The 18,847-nt window shown below is 55.0% G+C and overlaps 2 protein-coding genes across 12 annotated transcripts; both read left to right on the plus strand.

Moving 5' to 3' along the window:
- Window positions 1-11: 11 nt before the first annotated feature.
- On the plus strand, window positions 12-6,105 carry TWNK (twinkle mtDNA helicase). 2 transcript variants are annotated; one of them, XM_066239418.1, is made up of 5 exons: window positions 14-1,881; window positions 2,069-2,309; window positions 2,448-2,555; window positions 2,868-3,009; window positions 4,542-6,105. In XM_066239418.1, exons 1-5 carry the CDS (start codon window positions 639-641, stop codon window positions 4,809-4,811), a joined length of 2,004 nt encoding a protein of 667 aa, XP_066095515.1. In that variant the 5' UTR covers window positions 14-638; the 3' UTR covers window positions 4,812-6,105. The 2 variants fall into 2 exon arrangements, with proteins under 2 accessions (XP_066095516.1, XP_066095515.1); XM_066239419.1 differs by lacking the exon at window positions 2,868-3,009 and having other exon boundaries at window positions 12-1,881; window positions 4,542-4,744.
- Window positions 6,106-8,328: 2,223 nt separating this feature from the next.
- LZTS2 (leucine zipper tumor suppressor 2) lies at window positions 8,329-18,821 on the plus strand. 10 transcript variants are annotated; one of them, XM_066238200.1, is made up of 5 exons: window positions 8,329-8,349; window positions 14,221-14,670; window positions 15,299-15,961; window positions 16,466-16,702; window positions 17,491-18,821. In XM_066238200.1, exons 2-5 carry the CDS (start codon window positions 14,263-14,265, stop codon window positions 18,172-18,174), a joined length of 1,992 nt encoding a protein of 663 aa, XP_066094297.1. In that variant the 5' UTR covers window positions 8,329-8,349; window positions 14,221-14,262; the 3' UTR covers window positions 18,175-18,821. The 10 variants fall into 10 exon arrangements, with proteins under 10 accessions (XP_066094297.1, XP_066094294.1, XP_066094298.1 ...); XM_066238197.1 differs by lacking the exon at window positions 8,329-8,349 and adding an exon at window positions 8,449-8,554; XM_066238201.1 differs by lacking the exon at window positions 8,329-8,349 and adding an exon at window positions 8,641-8,887.
- Window positions 18,822-18,847: the final 26 nt, after the last annotated feature.

Genomic DNA, 18,847 nt, shown 5'->3' on the forward strand with positions numbered 1-18,847 from the left:
CGCCCAAGGAGTTTTGATTCCGAGGTCTTGGCGGATGGCGCGCGCGGGTGACCCACGTTGCGAGCGGAAGGCAGGAGGCGAGATTGGTGACACCGACTAGGGTCGGAGCGGCGGAGATCCTGAGGGTGGAGCGCAGGGAAGACACGTGGGTCGGCAGAGAAGTGGCGCGGAGAGGCGCGGGAGCCGCACAGTGGCGCCCTAGTCGTATCGAGTCTCCTTTGAGGGAAGGAGCAGCCAAGAGGGCCACTAGTAGTGGTTGTAGAGCAGAGGGGCTACAGAAGGGACGCAGACGGCTGTAGAGATGTGGACGACGAGGAGACTCCGTGAAGGGCAAGAGTAGTGGAGAGATGATCTAGTGAAGACGTAATACGTGAGGGGTTACATGAGAGAAGCAGTAAAGGACCACGGAGGTAGGGAACCAGATAAAGGGACAGAGACGTGGTAGGATCTTGTAGGTGGGTTTGAGTGAAATTACCAAATGTAGAAGAGCTGAAGAGGATTCAGCAGATGTTTATGAGGGAGAAGTTTGAAGAGAGCAGCCATCTAGAGTGAACTCTTAGAGTGCTGTGGGAGGATCCCTAAGGGTCTGGAAGCCACCTGAGGCCTTTCAAGTAGGGACTTCCTCCATCTGACTAGGAATGGGGGTCCTTTTTCGAACTGGGTACCCCCTCCGCATCCTGCTGTCCCTATGTGGGGAGTGGATGGGTCGGAGGGGCCTGCCTCGAAGCTTGGTCCCAGGCTTTCCTCCCAGACGCTACAGGAAGGAGGCTCTCCCTGCCTTGGAGATACCAGTGTTGCCTGTGACTGCAACTGAAATCCGCCAGTATTTGCGGGCACATGAGATCCCCTTCCAAGATGGCCACACCTGCCTGCGGGCACCCAGCCCCTTTCTGAGGGACTCCCAGCTCAAGGACCAGACTGATGCTCCCACTTCCTTCAGCCTCTTCATTAACAAGACCACAGGACGGTTTCTCTGCATGACCAGCCTAGCGGAGGGAAACTGGGAAGACTTCCAGGCCAGTGTGGAAGGTCGCAGGGATGGAGATAGCGAGGGGTTCCTGCCTAGTGAGGCTCCAGAAGCTGAGGACAGTGAGGAGATCCGGAGGATCTGGGACCGAGCAGTACTTCTCTGGGAGCTGCCTGAGCTGGAGGAGGCTCAGCTGGCTCGAACGATGTTTGGCCTTACCAAAGTGACAGATGACACGTTAAAACGTTTCAATGTGCGGTATCTACGGTCTGCTCGAAGCCTTATCTTCCCTTGGTTCTCCCCTGGAAGTTTGGGATTACGAGGTCTGAAGCTCCTAGAGGCTGAAGGTCAGGGGGCTGGAGTGCATTTAGTGGAGACCACCATTCCCCGGCCTGGTACCTACCACAATCTGTTTGGATTACCCCTGATCAGTCGTCGAGATGTTGAGGTGGTACTGACGAGTCGTGAGCTGGACAGCCTGGCCTTAAACCAATCCACAGGGCTGCCCACTCTTGCTCTTCCTCTAGGAACGGCATGCCTACCCCCTGCCTTGCTCCCTTACCTTGAACAGTTCCGACGTATTGTGCTCTGGCTGGGGGATGACCTTCGGTCCTGGGAAGCTGCCAAGTTGTTTGCCCGAAAACTGAACCCCAAGCGATGCTCTTTGGTGCGTCCTGGGGACCAGCATCCCCGTCCCCTGGAGGCCCTGAATCAAGGCTTAAATCTTTCTCGAATTCTGCGTTCTGCCCTGCCTGCTTGGCACAAGTCTATCGTGTCTTTCCGGCAGCTTCGGGAGGAGGTACTAGGAGAACTGTCAAATGTGGAGCAGGTAGCTGGTGTTCGCTGGAGCCGCTTCCCAGACCTCAATCGTCTCTTGAAGGGACATAGGAAGGGCGAGCTGACAGTCTTTACAGGTAACCCTTTGGGAAATCACTGCTTGGGATGGTGGCATAGGATCAGGTGGCAAAAGCATGTGGGTTTGGGCCACTGTAAATGTTGAAGAGGAGGCTTTTCCTCCCAACTTTGAGGTCCTGCTCCGTGACTTGGTTTCAAGGGTAGGACTTTCGTCTCTCACCAGGTCTATGTTCAACCTCCCCGCAGGGCCAACAGGCAGTGGAAAGACGACATTCATCAGCGAGTATGCCCTGGATTTATGTACCCAGGGGGTGAACACGCTATGGGGTAGCTTTGAGATCAGCAACGTGAGACTAGCCCGGATCATGCTGACACAGTTTGCTGTGGGACGGCTGGAAGAGCAACTGGAAAAATATGACGAGTGGGCTGACCGCTTTGAGGACCTGCCAATCTACTTCATGACTTTCCATGGACAACAGAGCATCAGGTGAGATTCCCATGCCTGGTATTTTCAAAGAATGGGAGAGCAGGAGAACAGACCCCCAACAGAGTTTTCAGGATGCTGGCTTTCTGCCTGGAATGGACTGGAGACTATCTTGAATTTATTGCCTCTTCCTCTTCCTAGGACTGTAATAGACACAATGCAACATGCAGTCTACGTCTACGACATTTGTCATGTGGTCATTGACAATCTGCAGTTCATGATGGGTCTCGAGCAGCTGTCCACAGACAGGTGACATCCTCTTGTCTAGCTGGAACCCACTTGAACACATGTCTCCTCAGGCAGCTGGCCCCTAGTTACACACACTGTGCTCTCTTGTTTTCTGACACATGTGCAGATACATCCCCCCTTACGTGTATTTCTGTGTTAAAGAGGTGTGGGATATGGCCGCAGGAAGTACCGATAGAGACCTAAGTGTGAGTCCTTGGGTAAGGGGAAGTAGAGTGGGGTATGGAGCTTTTGTGGATGAATCAAGAGTGTGTGTCTATTCTTGTCCTTCTGTTTGTATCTGATAACGTCTTTGCTTTGTCGGGGTGGAGGCAGGATTGTAGCTCAAGACTGTATCATCGGGGCCTTTCGAAAATTTGCGACAGAAAATAGCTGCCATGTGACACTGGTCATTCATCCCCGAAAGGAGGATGATGATAAAGAACTGCAGACAGCATCCATTTTTGGCTCAGCCAAAGTAAGTGACCTTTAGAAGAACCCAAACTTTGGAAAGAAGAGGGGCAGATGCAACCAGGGATAGCCCTCAGTGAGCCTTAGATCATCTTTTTTTTTTTCTTTTAGCAAGAGAGAGACACTGTGGGACAGATAGGGACAGACAGACAGGAAGGGCGACAGATGAGAAGCATCAGTTCTTTGTTGCAGCACCTTAGTTGTTCATTGATTGCTTTCTCATATGTGCCTTGACCATAGAGCTACAGCTGAGCCAGTGACTCCTTGTTCAAGCCAGCAACCTTGGGGCACAAGCTAGCGACCATGGGGTCATATCTATGATCCTGTGCTCAAGCCAGCGACCCCACACTCGAGCTGGTGGGTCTGTGCTTAAACTGGATGAGCCCGCGCTCAAGCCAGCAACCTCAGGGTTTCTAACCTAGGTCCTCTTCGTCCCAGACCAACGCTATATCCCCTGCACCACTGCCTGGTCAGGCAGCCTTCAGTCATCTTGACTCTTCACCTGGAAAAGGCAGCTGGGGCCACGGCATGAGCAATACAAAGGCTGATAGTTATTGGTCCTTTGCCTTCCTCACCCTCTAGGAACTCACATTCTCTAGTGGGGAAAACAATGAGGCAGTGATTACAGCTTGGTGCAATAAAAGAAATGATAGGCAGCACACATATTTGAGGAGCAAAAAGAAAAGACATCTGAGTCAGCCTTGGACATCTAGGTAGACTTCCTAGAGGTGTCAGCAAAGGCTGGGTTTAGTTTTGGCCAACAGTAGGTGTTTAATAACTAAATTGGAGGCCCTTTTGGGCAGCAGGACCAGCCCAATCCTGGAGCTCCCAGTGGTACACTGAATGCCTATTACATGGTAGGCCTGGGCTGGGCACAGGGAATACAGAGCGAGGAGCAGACTCTATGCCATAATGGAACAAACGTGGAGCTGGGGAAGAGAATAACAGACGTGGATAGATAGCAGTGACTTCTCTACGGGGATCAAGAATGGTCTCTCTGATCCCTGACCTGTGGTGGTGCAGTGGATAAAGCATCTACCTGGAATGCTGAGGTTGCCAGTTCAAAACCCTGAGCTTGCCCGGTCAGAACTGGCAACCTCAGTTCTGACCAGGCACATAATGGGAGTTGATGCTTCCAGCTCCTCCCCCTTTTCTCTCTCTCTCTCTTTCAAATAAATAAAATCTTTAAAATAAAAGAATAAAATAAAAAAAAAAGAATGGTCTCTCTGATGAAGTGTGACATTTAGACTGCGACTTCAGTAAGAAGCTGGGGTTGAATAGGATGGTGAGCTGTGCAGAAGTGTTACAAGCAGAGGGAACAGCAGGTACAAAATATGGGGATGACAGCAAAGTTGTTAAGGAACTGAAAAACTCAAGTTGCCCAGCATCATGGTCAGTAGTTGAAAGTGCTTTGATAAAAAGGAAAAGTACTCTTTCCCTTCGCCATTCTTGCCACTCCTCCCTGTACCCTCAACCTTCCTCTCTGCTTCTTTCATATGGCCTCTCACTGTCCTTTGTCCTCTGTTCCCTGTCGCTCAGGCAAGCCAGGAAGCGGACAATGTTCTGATCCTGCAGGACAGGAAGCTGGTAACTGGACCGGGGAAACGATATCTACAGGTGTCCAAGAACCGTTTTGATGGAGACGTAGGTGTCTTCGCACTTGAGTTCAACAAGAGCTCTCTCACCTTCTCCGTACCACCAAAGAACAAGGCTCGGCTCAAGAAGATCAAGGAAGACAATGGGCCAGTGGCCAAAAAGCCCTCTTCTGGCAAAAAAGGGGCTATGCCCCAGAACTCCGAGACTTGCTAAGGCAAGGCCACCAACCCGTACCAGCCAGACCCCTGCAAACTTTCAAGGTGAAGGAGGTGCAGAGCTGACACGGGAGTGAGCATGACCGGACAGGCTGGGGCATAGATTCTTAGCCCTCTGCTAGGACTGCCTCTGTCCTGTGGGCCTAAGCTACGGGTCCTTCTCAGTCTGAGGGACCCAGCCTAGGGCAGGGTCCCCTAGTGAGAGAATTTAATTGAGCAGATATTTGAGAACCTACTGTGTGCCAGGCTTTGTTCTAGGTCCTGGGAATATGGCACAGACAGGACAGATGAGGTCCCTGCTTCCATGGAAAATGCAATTTGCTGGAGGGACAAGATAAGCTAATGAACAAATAAACACAGAGCATACTTTTTTCTCTTTTTTTTTGTATTTTTCTGAAGCTGGAAACGGAGAGACGGTCAGACAGACTCCCGCATGCGCCCTACCGGGATCCACTCGGCACGCCCACCAGGGGGCGATGCTCTGCTGCAACCAAAGCCACTCTAGCGCCTGGGGCAGAGACCAAGGAGCCATCCCCAGCGCCCGGGCCATCTTTGCTCCAATGGAGCCTCGGCTGCAGGAGGGGAAGAGAGAGACAGAGAGGAAGGAGAGGGGGAGGGGTGGAGAAGTTTCTGTGTGCCCTGGCCGGGAATTGAACCTGGGACTTCTGCACGCCAGGCCGACGCTCTACCACTGAGCCAACCGGCCAGGGCCAGAGCCTACTTTTAGAGAGTGAAAAATTTTATTTGAAAAATAAAATAATAATGCGATAGTGTTTATAGGCTAGTTTAGATTAAGATCTGAAAGGTGTCTCTGAGCAGAAGACATTTGAGGTGCGGCCTAAAGAACTAGCATTGAGCCATGTAAACATCTGGAGGAAGAGATCCAGGCTAAAGGGAAAGTAAATACAGAGACCGTGAAGTGGGAATAAGGAAGTTCAGAGCAGTGGGGTCAGGCCCCCCAGAACCTGGAGAGTAAGAGACTTCTTGCCAAAATTCCAGCTGAGGCTTTCAGAGCCAAAAGGTGACCTGATGGGCACCAAGCTCTACTTCCCACTCTAGAGCCTGCTATGTGGTGGCATTCGCTATCACTGGATCCCAGGTGTTTGGCCCTGTAATATCGGGGTCCCGAAATGAAGGTGGAAGCTTGGCCAGAGAGCCATGGAAAAGCTGTGAGCCGAGCGCCTGCCACCTGGACCCTGGGTGTGTGGTGTGCTGCCTCAACCACTTTAGTGGATGTGGTCATAACTTTTTGTACAGCCTTTCCCAGTTTTACTAAAAAAAATTTTTCCATAGCCTTTGTTTCTGTGCTGCTTCTTATTTGTCCACCAGGTGTCTCCCCAGTCTGTAACTGGGTTTTCATCTCACTTTGAATTGGGAGTGGGTGCGTCCCTTTCCTCACCCTCAGTCTTTTTTTTTTTTTTTTTTTTTTTACAGAGACAGAGAGTGAGTGAGAGAGAGAGAGATAGACAAGGACAGACAGACAGGAATGGAGAGAGATGAGAAGCATCAATCATCAGTTTTTCATTGCGCATTGCAACACCTTAGTTGTTCATTGATTGCTTTCTCATATGTGCCTTGACCACGGGCCTTCAGCAGACCGAGTAACCCCCTGCTGGAGCCAGCAACATTGAGTTCAAGCTGGTGGGCTTTTTGCTCAAACCAGATGAGCCTGCGCTCAAGCTGGCGACCTTGGGGTCTCGAACCTGGGTCCTCTGCATCCCAGTCTGACGCTCTATCCACTGCGCCACCTCCTGGTCAGGCTCCCCACCCTCAGTCTTGAGCTTTGTGCTCCCAAGGAAGCAGGAGCATTAAAGAGCCTTCACACACGCACATCTTTCCACCTCTTCTTGGCCTAGCGAAGACAGGATGGTGCCTCCATCTCTGTTTTCCCTGAGCATCTTCATGTGATCCTTGGCAGAGGTGTGGGTCACTGGGACACAGGCCTGGGCTCTGCCTGACCAGCTGTCCATCTGTGATATGAACCACTCACTAACCTCTCAATGTGGACTCAAGGCTCAGCATATTCTTTCTGGCCCGTCCATTCCTACCCACCCCCACCCCCACCCCACCCCACCCCGTACCTTCTCAGTGTTTCTCTTATTTTAGTGTATGTCAGAACTAGGGCTCTTGTTTGAAAAAACAGAACATAGGCCCTTCTCTCATCCCAGTCCTTACACCAGAAATTTCTAACTCTAGTTTGAGGAGAGTTATAGAATTCATTGTTTTTAACAATGAATCCTATAGTCCTGAAGGAGATGGGAAAATAAGTTATCCAGAGACCCTGTCATAAATTTTCCTAAATGATGACACTCTCCTCTCACTTCCTCTGATGTCCTAAAGTCCCAGTTTCCCTTTAGATTTGCCTCCAAGTGTGGGGAGAATACTAGATTCTTTTGAGGGGGCTGGGGAAAACCTTTTTAAGGTGGTTCCCCACTACGAAGCAGGCCTGCCTTATCAAGGTCTCCTTCTCAACCTAAGAAGGGGCTCCTGGGCCCCTGTAAAAGGATCTGGGTCTGGTTTTTTATGTCTGAGAACTTTGGTTACAATTGTCTCCTGAAACAGACCTGGAGCAAAGCTGTTTTCTGGGGGAGGGAGGAGAGAGCTCTTCCAGGGCCTCCCTTCTTGGGGGTCTCTCCCAGACTGGCTGGAGCCAGGCCTCCTAATCCCACAGTAATCATTCCCAGCCGCGGGCTGGTCTAGGCTTCATCCTAGGTCTATAACATTGAACGTCAGCCATGCCTTCCAGATGCAAACTACTGAATCATTCCTACCTTTAAGGACATGGGTTCCACGTTCTAGTCTCCCTAGAATACCTGGTGTGTTCTCAGGAAATCCATTCAGGGAACTTCATGAGGTCTCTGTGGATTGAGGATAAAGGACTTGCCTGTTTGTCTTCCCCCCACCCCGCAGACACCCCCACACAGCACAAACCAGGATGGGAGGGAGGGGATGCTGGTGCTCCCCCAGCCCCACACCTTACACAAACACACTCCATTGCACACCTGTCAAACTCCTCACATCAAGGTAAACTCAAAATGTGTTCAGGAGTCCCTGGAGCCTAGAAAGCAGTGGGGGCCCCTGAAAGCCACTGTCCCTGTACCCAGCCAGGGTGGATTGAGGCAAAGTACTCTGCTTACATCCAATTGGACGTTCAGAGTCTCTCTGATCGCTCAGGAAGGGAAGGGCCTGGCCAAACAGGGTCCAGCTGGATCTGCAGCCCTTTCCTCAGGCGGAGTATCACGCTTGGCTGTGAGTGGGCTGCTTCGGACCTCCAGCAGCTTTGCTGTGGATAGGTTTGAGAAGGGACTAAACTCACTGCACTCCTGCTGCCCAAGTACTAGTCTGCAGATATGGCTCAGGTACCTGTAGACGTCACAGGCTGCCTTAGGTGCCTCCCTGCAATACAGTCCAACTTCCTGTTTGTGCCTGTGGGTGGAACTTCACGAGTTTAAGGGAAGCCAGCCTATGCTCTGTACCGGGGCCAGAACTGGCAGGTTTGCTCACCAGGGTAGACACCTATTCCAAAGGAGAGCTAGGTGCTGGTTCTGCTTGGGCAGCCCAACCCGAGGTGTAGGGGGGAGGAGAGGCGGGTCTGTTTTGATGAAACCCGAGCCTTCTTTGTCTGCTTCTCAGGGGTTTTCCCTGTCTCTGGGGAGTGGGACAGTGGACCAGGTTTGGCTCCCTACAGAGCAGGGATTGGTGGCGGGAAAGCCCTATATTCAGCTTGGTTAAGGCACCCAGGTAGGTAGCTAAACTCTTGATCACGTGCAGCTTGCCCCTTACGCAGGTCGAAAGCCAAATCCTGTAGGATGTGAAGTCAGAGGGCAACCTCAGGCCACCGCCCAGCTACTGCTGGGCTGGGTACAGGGTCGCTGTTCAGGGGGTGCTGCGGCAGACCATTCCCTTCCTTGGGTCGTGGGCGCGGCCTCAGCGGCCCCGCCCCGCTCCATCAGGCCGGACCTGGCGGGCTCACGGAGCCCGGAGTCCGGAGCGGGCTTGAGAGCTGGCGGATCCACGGCAAGGAGTTGCCCGCGCCGGGGCAGGAGCCAGGCAGGAGCTGGAGCAACAGCGCAGGTGGCACTGAGTGAGTGGTGGGGCCGCGGAGGTGTAGAAACTCGCGCCTCCCGCACATTTCGACTACGGAGTAAACTTTTCCGTTTGGCGAAGCTGCGGGTTGGGATGAGGAGGGGGTGTCCCCACGCCAGGGCGCAATTGAAGTGTTTGAACAGGGAACCGACACGGAAATTCACATGGACGGGCCCGCACATGCGTGCATACAGACCCACGCACGCACTTGGGACACACGAACACACGTGTACTCAGGAAAGGACGCGCCCAATGGGTTACTCTTGCAGCCCTTGGAACAGCGCCACTGGCCCGCGCGGACCCCAGCGGGCCAGGGACCTCTGCTGTCGCGTACTTGGCGGGGGTGAGAGAAAAGGGCCGACGGGTGATTGCGGACGGGGGCGGGCCGGGTGGGCCGGTTTCTGCTTCCCCGCGGCCCACTGGTGAAGACTAAGACGTAAACAGGCGCCGAGCACGTGATCGCTTCTCAGACAGGTGGGCTGTGCTTCCCCGGACCCTAGCATCAAGGCGAGGACAAACCTCCTGATGTCAGGGCAAGTTTTCAGGGTCCCTTGCGGGGCTGTATTCCCTTCTCCACTTTGAGTGATAAGCCCTCCTCCAGAAATGGGAGCACGACGCCCCCTGGAGTCCGGGTAGCGCAAGAGGACGGGAGGCTGTTGGACTAGGGTGGAGTTACCTGGGCTCCTCGCCTTCCTTTTCTTGAACACATTTATGGTGCCCTCATCCCTGAAGGTATCGGAGCGGGGGAGGGGGGACGCTATGCTTGATGGCAGTGGACAGCTGTCCCCTCCCCCCACCCTGCCCCATACCTCCAGCTTGGGAAGCAGCTGACTGAGCGCCCGTGGGTCCCCTACCTACTAAGCCCCCTTCCTTGCAGAACTGGGAGCTCCCCCCCCGCCAAGGTAGGAGCAAAAACCCACTCACTCAAGAGGGAGATCCTTTTTCCCCAGAGACTGCAGGAGCATAACCTTGTCCTCAGTACGGGAGTGGGCCTATACCCCTTACGTAGACAGAAGACGAACCCCCCATCCCAATGAGGGAGTGGGTAGAAGCCGTCAGCCTCCCTCCCCGCCCCACCCCCCACCGCTACACACATGCTGAGCCCAGCTGCTGCCGGAGCTTCTGGGCAAGCTGCCAGAAAGGGGAGGAGGCTCCTTGTGCCCCTGGAGGCTGGGATCAGGGCAAGGCCAGAGGAGGGGGTCTCTACTGGAGAGAGGGGCTCCGTCTGTTCTTGTGAGACTCCGGGTCTAGGGTGAGCCTGAGGGTGGCTGAGCTGTTTCCCTTTCCAGGGAAAAAGAAAGAAAAACAATCCTTTCCATAGAGCTAAAAATAGAGCTGAGAGCCGGCCAGGGCTGTGGCCTGGAAGGAGGGGGATGCTCCTTCTCGGGGTAGAAGAGCTCAGGCAGGCCTGGCCCTGGTGGTGGTGGTGGTGGTGGGGAGGGGCAGTTAGGGGGATGGAGGCTGTCCTTGCCCGGGGGTGCTGGCATCAGCTGACCCGATCAGGTCACGGAGACCCCTACAGGAAAGTATGCGTGGTAGAATGTTTGAAAAATATGTGTATGTGTAAGAAGTTGTGACAGTGAATAAGAGCTTCAGTGTGTAAAATATGCTTAGGAGATTGTGTTTAAAGTTTATGCCTGGGTGCGAAGGACTGCGAATTGTGAAAGTCTGTGCACAAGTAGTTTGGTGACTCCGAGTGTGTCTGTGTGAGTTGGCCTGAAAGATTATGAGAAGAAGGAACGTGGAACCGCGTGATGAATAAGGCTCTGTTTTTTGTGGCTGTGTGAGACTGAAGATGGAAAAAGTCGTGTGGGTGTTAAAGGTCGTGTTCTTTGCCATAGGGTGAGAATATTTGTAACCCCGAAAAAACAGTGGAATGTTGTCTGTGAGGGTGGTATGGGTTTGAACCTGCTCACCCCAGTTTGTTGAAGGGTCAGGGGCTGCCTCCCCGACCAGTGACCTCTCTCCTAGCAAATGACTCTGAGGGAAGACTGAGGAGAGCACAGAGCCGCCTCTTGGGCAGCCCTGGCCTCGTGGGGAATAGGGTACACTGCTGAGAAGGGTGGTAGGGTACTCCCCACCCACCACCCTCCGAGGTCGGGGAGCGGGGTTACTGTGTATGTTTTCCGAATGTGCCACTAGGTGGCGCCGCTTCCGCAAATCCAAGTGTGGCGCCTCCTAGCAGCTGGGGGTGGGGCAGGCACGGACCGAGCCTCGGCCCCTGGCTTGTAACGGGGCGCAGGGCCCCGGTCTCTGTAGACTCTACAGCGTAGAGAATGGGTGGCAGCTGACCGTCGGCCTCTCCCTTCGGACTCCGAAGTCAGAGAGTGTGTCTGGGGGCGGGGGGAGGCTTCGACAAGAGAAGTAGAGGGGGCAGGGCGGCCGCCGCGGCGCCCGGCCCTTTGTGCTTGAACAATGACCAGCAGCCGCTGGCCCCGGGGCCCGGGTTGGGGTAGAGGGTGACCCGCTGCCGCCGAGTCCTCAGCATACCGAGCCCCCAGACACACAGCCATCCGACCTGGGAGGAAGGGATCCGGAGCTGGCTGGGCGGCTCAGCGTACGCCCCGCCGGACACGCGTGACGCGGGAAGCTTGCGCGTGGCCGCGCCCCGGGGGCGGGGACGCCCCTGGGACCCCTCCCCCCCCTCTGCACCGCCCACTCGGGTCGGGCGGGGGCTGCCCCGCGGGGGGCGCTGCGGAGGCGGGGCCGGGTCTGGCCGGGCGGCTCCAAGTGGCCGCGCGCGGGCCGAAGCCGGGCGACTCGCCGGTGGAGCGCGGGGGGCGGCCCGGGGCTGAGCATGGAGCAGAGCGGTGGAGGTGAGGGGGGCCGGGGCGGGGAGGCGACCTGGGAGAGCCCCCAACTTTTGCGCGGCGGCGGGCCAGTAGGGAGGGAGCATTCCACGGCGGCCCCCACTTTATGGAAGTGGAGGCGGTAAGGGGAGCTCTGGAAGGTGGAATGGGGGCTCCCGACTTCCTGTCGCAGAATGGGAACTCGTGGTCCCAGACTGGAGCCCACTTGACGGGTCCTTGGAATTTGATGAGGGGAGACTTTCTCCGAACTCTTCAGCCCCCAAACAGGTTTGTGGGCCCTCGGACCTTGGCAGACCACTCTCAGGCCCTGGCTGAACTCCGCCCTCTGCCCCCCAGCTCACTAAGCTGGGTTGCTGTGGCAGAGGGGTCACTCCAGGAGTGCTGGGGAGAGTGGGGGTTCCCATTCCTACAGCCACAAACGCAGTTCTCAAAATGGAGCCTCTCCTTGCCCCTCCTTCTCTCTCAGGCTCCAAGAGCGGGAGCCGGCCGGCTGGGCCTGGCTTTCCAGACGCCTGGCTCTGGCTCCAGCTGCCTGAGTGTCTGGTTTGCAGGACCCAGCTTTCTGTCTCTCTGGGTTCAGGGGCCCCTGGCTCCGTTGGGTTCAGGGTCCTGGGTTCACTGGATCTGCCTGTCTCCTTGTCTACCTGACACCCTGGGGCGCCTGAGTCTTTGTCTCTTGTCTTTTGGGTCCCTGTCTCTCTGAGTCTATCTCCTCCCCTCAGTTTTCACTTTCTCTGCGCTCATTGAAGTGGGGAGATGCAGACAGAGATGCCAGCCCCCACCGCCCCCTCAGAAGCCCCTTCCCCACTGTGTTCTCCGTGCTCTGGAAGAGGCAGAGGAGAGGTGGTTCCATTCACTCTGCTCAGGACTGACACTTGTGTGGTGGACACTGCTCACCCCACCCCCAACTCCCAGCTCCTCCTGCCTCAGTCTGGACATCTTCCTGGGTCTCAGGGTCTCTTGACTTGAGTGGGGAAGTGGGGGCAGACTTAATGGAACACAAGCAAGCAAGAAGGGGAGCAGATCAGGCAAAGGAGTCAGATAATGTCTCTCCTCTCCCACACTCCAGTGAGTGACAAAAATCAAACTCCCACTCACCCAGTTGGCCCTGCCTGCCACTCTCGCTCCCACCCTCTCTCACACTGCTCCTTTTCACACACACTCCTCAATACACACTTGTACACACGTTCCTGTTCACACACTTGTGTAAAATACATGTAAGTTTACACATAAACTCAGCTATATATGAGTGGAGCTCTATATCAATTATCTTCTCTCATATAGTCACACATACACCACAAATTCACTTAGTAGATATGTATTTATAACTTTCACATATGTACTTTTGTATGGGTGACCCCTGTTTACACACACTCTTATAAGATATACCCATATGAATTCACACGTATACTCGTGTGTATGTGGATGTATCTATCTAAACATCTACTCACCCTCATTCATGATGTTTTCACACGTTTCCATATATACAGTGCTCATTTTCATGCCGTGCATACAGCCCCATACACACAAATAAGTAAATGCACGTACTCCTGCTCCTGTGCAATTCCCTGTCCACTTCTTGGCCTCTACTCTGCATGATGACTTCAGCAGATGCCTGATCCTGGTCTCCGGGATGGAGGGAGTTCCGGGTGGAGACTTGCTGTCCCCTTCCAGGAAGGAGGAGGGCCTAAGGAGGTGGAGCCCTCCTCCCTGGGCTCCAGGGAAGTGAGATCTGAAGCAGCTGCCAGAGGTGATGGTGGGGCTTCCACCGTCATCCCTTTGGGATCACACTGGGGAATTATCTAAAGCTGGAATGTTTTTGTAGGAGCTGGCAGTAGGTCTGTGTAGGTTCCTTTAGGTCCAGTTGATGGGGTTGGGGAGGCTAGGAGTCGTCATGACAACAAGCAGGAGCCTGCATAGAGTTAGGAGACCCCAGAGGGCACTTGTGGGCACCCTAAGAGCTGTGAGTTCCTTGTTTGGCCAGCTCCACCCTTGTCGCCACTCTGTCTGGGAGAAACTGAGGCCCAGCTGGGGAAGGCTGGGCACTGCCTGGCCTTGGCTCTTTGTTCCCTAATTACCATCTGAGTCGCTGACTTTGTCCCTGAGGTTGTTTCTGCCCAAACTGCCCTCTAATGAGGCCACCTGTCCCAGGGGACCTGTGCTGGGAGCTGGTAGAGAAGGCTTCCTCCCGACCTTGGGTCTTGGCCTTTGTGGGGGGATGCAGTTTGGGGCTGGGCCCTGCAAAACCACCAGGTGTCCCCTCCCCTCGTCATCCCTGCTCAGTAGATTCAGCCTTCTCCCCTGTTCAGACCCAAGCTGGGCGGTAGTCTGGGGCCCAGTAAGAACCCAGGCTCATGCCAGTACTTGGAGGGGGAGCCTTGGGAGATCAGGGCTTGTTATGGAAGTCAGAGGGCTGTTTGACCTGGGATCGGGTCAGGAGAGGGACTTGGGCCCTTGTATAGGGAGGAGGCTCAAGGTAGAGGGACGCTGACACCACTGCCCTGCTCACAGGTTCCCCTGGAGGCCCCTGGCCAGGCCAGAGTTTCTGCCACCATGGCCATTGTGCAGACTCTGCCCGTGCCACTGGAGCCCGCTCCTGAGTCCACCACTACCCCACAAGCTGCAGCCATGGGCAGTGTGAGCAGCCTCATCTCAGGCCGGCCCTGCCCCGGGGGGCCAGCTCCTTCCCGCCACCATGGCCCCCCGGGGCCCACCTTCTTCCGCCAGCAGGATGGGCTGCTGCGGGGTGGCTACGAAGCCCAGGAGCCACTGTGCCCAGCTGTGCCCCCCAGGAAGACCGCTCCTGGCACCACGTTCACCTACATCAATGAGGACTTCCAGACAGAGTCACCCTCCAGCCCCAGCAGTGACATTGAGGATGCCCGAGAGCAACGGGCACGTAATGCCCACCTCCGTGGCCCCCCACCAAAACTTATTCCTGTCTCCGGAAAGCTGGAGAAGGTGAGGACCAGCCCTTTCTTTGGGGCCTGGGTGGAATCAGGAGCCCCCTGGAGAAGCTGGAGGAATTTGAGGTCTATTTAGAGGGAAGAATGTAGACTCCAGATTCACCAGACTTGAGTTCTAGTCCCAACTCTGCCTCATTCTCACTATATGACCTCAAGGAAGTCACTTAACTTTCTTGGGCCTGTTACTATATCTGTGAAATGGAGGTAATAGGTCAGCTCCCATAACTTTGTTGTGAGAATTAAATAATATATGTAAAGTGCTTAGTATAGTGCCTGGCATATACTGTGTACTCAATAAATATTAGCCACTTGAGAATACTGTTGTTACACAACAGCAATATGTTTGACTTCAAGCATGGCCATTCACTCTGCTGAGCCTCCATTTCCTCATCTGTAATATGGGGATGGTGATAATATTTTGCTTGAATGGCTATTGTAATGACTAGTGACAAACCTTTTAAATTACGTGACACAAAGCTGACACTTGGGAGCCCCTCAGTTATTGGTAGCAATTGTTATTAATATGTGGGAATGGGAGGCCTCAGATGGGCGACAGGGAGTATGATGAGGGCTTTGAAAAATTGGGCAGCACATCCCCAGTGTCACATGGCACCTCATTTCAGAACATGGAGAAAATCCTGATCCGCCCAACAGCCTTCAAGCCAGTGCTGCCCAAACCTCGAGGGGCACCATCTCTCCCCAGCTTCCTGGGTCCTCGGGCCACCGGACTGTCTGGGAGCCAGGGCAGCCTAACACAGCTGTTTGGGGGCCCTGCGTCCTCCTCCTCCTCCTCCTCCTCCTCAGCTGCCGACAAACCTTTGGCACTGAGTGGCTGGGCCAGTGGCTGCCCATCAGGAACGCTATCTGACTCCGGCCGAAACTCACTATCCAGCCTGCCCACTTACAGTACTGGGGGTGCAGAGCCAGCCACCAACTCCCCAGGTGGGCACCTGCCCTCCCATGGCCCTGGGCGGGGGCCACTGCCAGGGCCAGCCCGAGGAGCCCCTACTGGGCCCTCCCACTCGGACAGTGGCCGATCTTCCTCCAGCAAGAGCACAGGCTCCCTGGGGGGCCGCGTGGCTGGAGGCCTCTTGGGCAGTGGTCCCCGGGCCTCCCCTGACAGCAGCTCTTGTGGGGAGCGCTCGCCTCCACCGCCTCCACCACCTCCACCCCCATCGGATGAGGCCCTGCTGCACTGTGTCCTGGAAGGGAAGCTCCGTGACCGTGAGGCAGAGCTGCAGCAGCTGCAGGACAGTCTGGACGAGAGCGAGGTGACCATGAGCCAGGTGTGGTCAGTGGAGATAATGGGGGTGGCATGGCAGGACACACAGTGGTGCTGGGGACCCAAGGAGCATTTGCGTTTGTTCCAGGTGGGGGCAAGTGGTGGCAGTTACACTGTGGTCCCATTTCCACCCAGCTGTCTGGTTTGACTGTAAAGTGATGAGGATTCAAACCTAGTACTGCCATGTACTTTTTTGTACTAAGCCTCAGTTTTCTTATCTATAAATGGGGATATTTTTGTCCTCTTGGAGTTATAAGGATTAAGTAAAGCAAAGGGTGTAGAGCATTTAGAATAATGCCTGGCACCTAGAAAGTGCTATGTAAGTGCTGCTATTATTATTGTAGTTTCTTTTATCATAAAGGTAGTAGTTACTATTGCCACATTATTATTGGATAGTGGAATCTAGCTTACAGCCCCCAGCGGGCCACTAGAGCAGTCAGTGATTGGGGGTGGCCAGGACTCGAGGTTTGGGGAACCGCCAGCACCCAGGTCTGCCCTCTCACCACAGGTGTATGAGGATCGGCAGCGGCACTGGCAGCGGGAGCGAGAGGACGGTGCAGCCCGGGCACAGCGGGCACAGCAGCTGCTGCAGCTGCAGGTGTTCCAGCTGCAGCAGGAGAAGCGGCAGCTGCAGGACGACTTTGCACAGCTGCTGCAGGAACGTGAACAGCTGGAGCGGCGCTGTGCCACCTTTGAGCGGGAACAGCGGGAGCTTGGGCCACGACTTGAGGAGACTAAATGGGAGGTGGGTCAGACCAGGAGGGGTGAAGTCCTACGGAAACAATCCCTAGAAAGAGGGGCCCAGCCACACCCACTGAGCTAATCCAGAGAACCTCCCCTTCCTCAGCTCTGAGATGAGGACCTCTCTCTGACCTCCCTTCCTGGGAGGGGGCTTCCTTGTGCCTCTGTGTTTGGTCTTCCCATTGGTCTGGTCTAATGCCCATAGCCAGTGGCATTTCCACTCACTGCCTTCCAGCCAATAATAAGAATGTAGTGCTTGCTATGCAGGGCACTATTCTAAGCGTGTTACATAGGCTATATATCATTTAATCTTCATTAACAGCCCTATGGGTACTGTAAATACCCCCATTTTAGCATTGTAGAAACTGAGACTCAGAAAGGCTGGAGCCCCAAATTATACCAAGTCTGTGACAGAGTTGAGATTTGAACCCAGGCAATCTTACTCCTTTGTCTATGCTTCTGACCAAAATACTGTAGTGCCCTTTCAGCTGGCAATGTGGGCACTGATCTCAGTTGCCCCCACTCCTGCAAAACCTGCTATCACCCAGTCCCCAGAGCTCTGGGGTTTAAAGACACCACTTTGAAAGGAACAGATCTGGGTCTGTATTCCACTTTAGCCAGTGAGTAGTTGTATGACTTCAGACATGTCACTAGGCTTGCTTCAGTGTCTTCATCTGTAAAATGGGTATAAGGATCAAACCTCCTCTCCACCGAATGTCCAGTGTGATGTCAGGGCCTGACTACCTGGAAAAACCCTTCTCACCATTCTTCCTGAATCCTTCCCACCATCAGGTGTGCCAGAAGTCGGGCGAGATCTCCCTACTGAAGCAGCAACTGAAGGAGTCTCAGGCCGAGCTGGTGCAGAAGGGCAGTGAGCTGGTGGCCCTGCGGGTAGCCCTGCGGGAGGCACGGGCAGCACTGCGGGTCAGTGAGGGCTGGGCGCGGGGTCTCCAGGAGGCGGCCCGAGCACGGGAGCTGGAGCTGGAAGCCTGTTCTCAGGAGCTGCAAAGGCACCGCCAGGAGGCTGAGCGTCTGCGGGAGAAAGCTGGGCAGTTGGACACTGAGGCAGCTGGACTCCGGGAGCCCTCTGTTCCATCTGTCACTGCTGACCCATTTCTCCTGGCAGAGAGTGATGAGGCCAAGGCCCAGCGTGTGGCAGCTGGGGTGGGGGGCAGCCTGCGGGCCCAGGTGGAGCGGCTGCGAGCCGAGCTGCAGCAGGAGCGGCGGCGAGGCGAGGAGCAGAGGGACAGCTTCGAGGGGGAACGGCTGGCCTGGCAGGCAGAGAAGGAGCAGGTGATCCGCTACCAGAAGCAGCTGCAGCACAACTACATCCAGATGTACCGGCGGAACCGGCAGCTGGAGCAGGAGCTGCAGCAGCTCAACCTGGAGTTGGAGGCCCGGGAGCTTGCTGACCTGGGCCTGGCCGAGCCAGCCCCCTGCATCTGCCTAGAGGAGATCACTGCCACCGAAATCTAGGGGGCCCTTGCTGTCCTGGCTCTGCGGGGAGCTCCACTGAAAGGGAACAGGAGCCTCGGGTCCACTGACGGCCCCAGAGCCACTTGTCCCCTGGGATCCAGGACTCTGGGCCTCTGCCAAGAACCAGCTACCCTATGACTTGGATGAGCAACATCAGACCCCTTGGAGGTCCCTGTGTTCACCGTCACCCAGAGGCTCCTACTCACACCACCTGTTTCACTCTCCACCTGTCACCACTGTCAACCTCATTCACCCTAGACAGTCACCAGCTCAACCCACCGGGGGTCTGGCGAGAGGAAGTGTCCCTCATCTCCATACACTCCCCTCTCCACAGCCAGAGAGAGCCAGACAGTGCCAGCTGCTCCAGATGTGCCTGTCCTCACCCCGCCCGTGCTGGGGACAGGGCTGGGACTGGGGTCTGGTCCCCAGCTTCCAGCTCTGCAGCCCCTCTCCTGTGGGGAGGGGGCTGTAGTCAGACCAAAGGAAGAACTCAGAAATGTCTTGTTTATTTGTGTTTGTGACCAAGTGGCCCCTCCCCACACCCTGGTCTATGGCCTCATTTTCACTTGTATATTTTTCACACTGTAAATTTCTTGTACAAACCCAATGAAAAAAATTAAAATTTTTTTTGTTTTTAAGAAAACAAAGGTGAGTATGGGAACTTGTTTGACCC

Source organism: Saccopteryx bilineata, chromosome 7 (genome assembly GCF_036850765.1).
Source record: "Saccopteryx bilineata isolate mSacBil1 chromosome 7, mSacBil1_pri_phased_curated, whole genome shotgun sequence".
Lineage (NCBI taxonomy): Eukaryota > Metazoa > Chordata > Mammalia > Chiroptera > Emballonuridae > Saccopteryx > Saccopteryx bilineata.

Excerpts from the sequence above, each read along its gene's own strand:
- TWNK (XM_066239418.1), top strand. The coding sequence starts at position 639 with ATGGGGGTCCTTTTTCGAACTGGGTACCCCCTCCGCATCCTGCTGTCC. Across the intron at positions 1,882-2,068 it reads CGAGCTGACAGTCTTTACAG|GGCCAACAGGCAGTGGAAAG; the intron begins GTAACCCTTTGG and ends ACCTCCCCGCAG. Across the intron at positions 2,310-2,447 it reads CATGGACAACAGAGCATCAG|GACTGTAATAGACACAATGC; the intron begins GTGAGATTCCCA and ends TCCTCTTCCTAG.
- LZTS2 (XM_066238193.1), top strand. The coding sequence starts at position 9,611 with ATGGTGCCCTCATCCCTGAAG. Across the intron at positions 9,632-14,220 it reads TGGTGCCCTCATCCCTGAAG|GTTCCCCTGGAGGCCCCTGG; the intron begins GTATCGGAGCGG and ends CCCTGCTCACAG. Across the intron at positions 16,703-17,490 it reads TTGAGGAGACTAAATGGGAG|GTGTGCCAGAAGTCGGGCGA; the intron begins GTGGGTCAGACC and ends TCCCACCATCAG.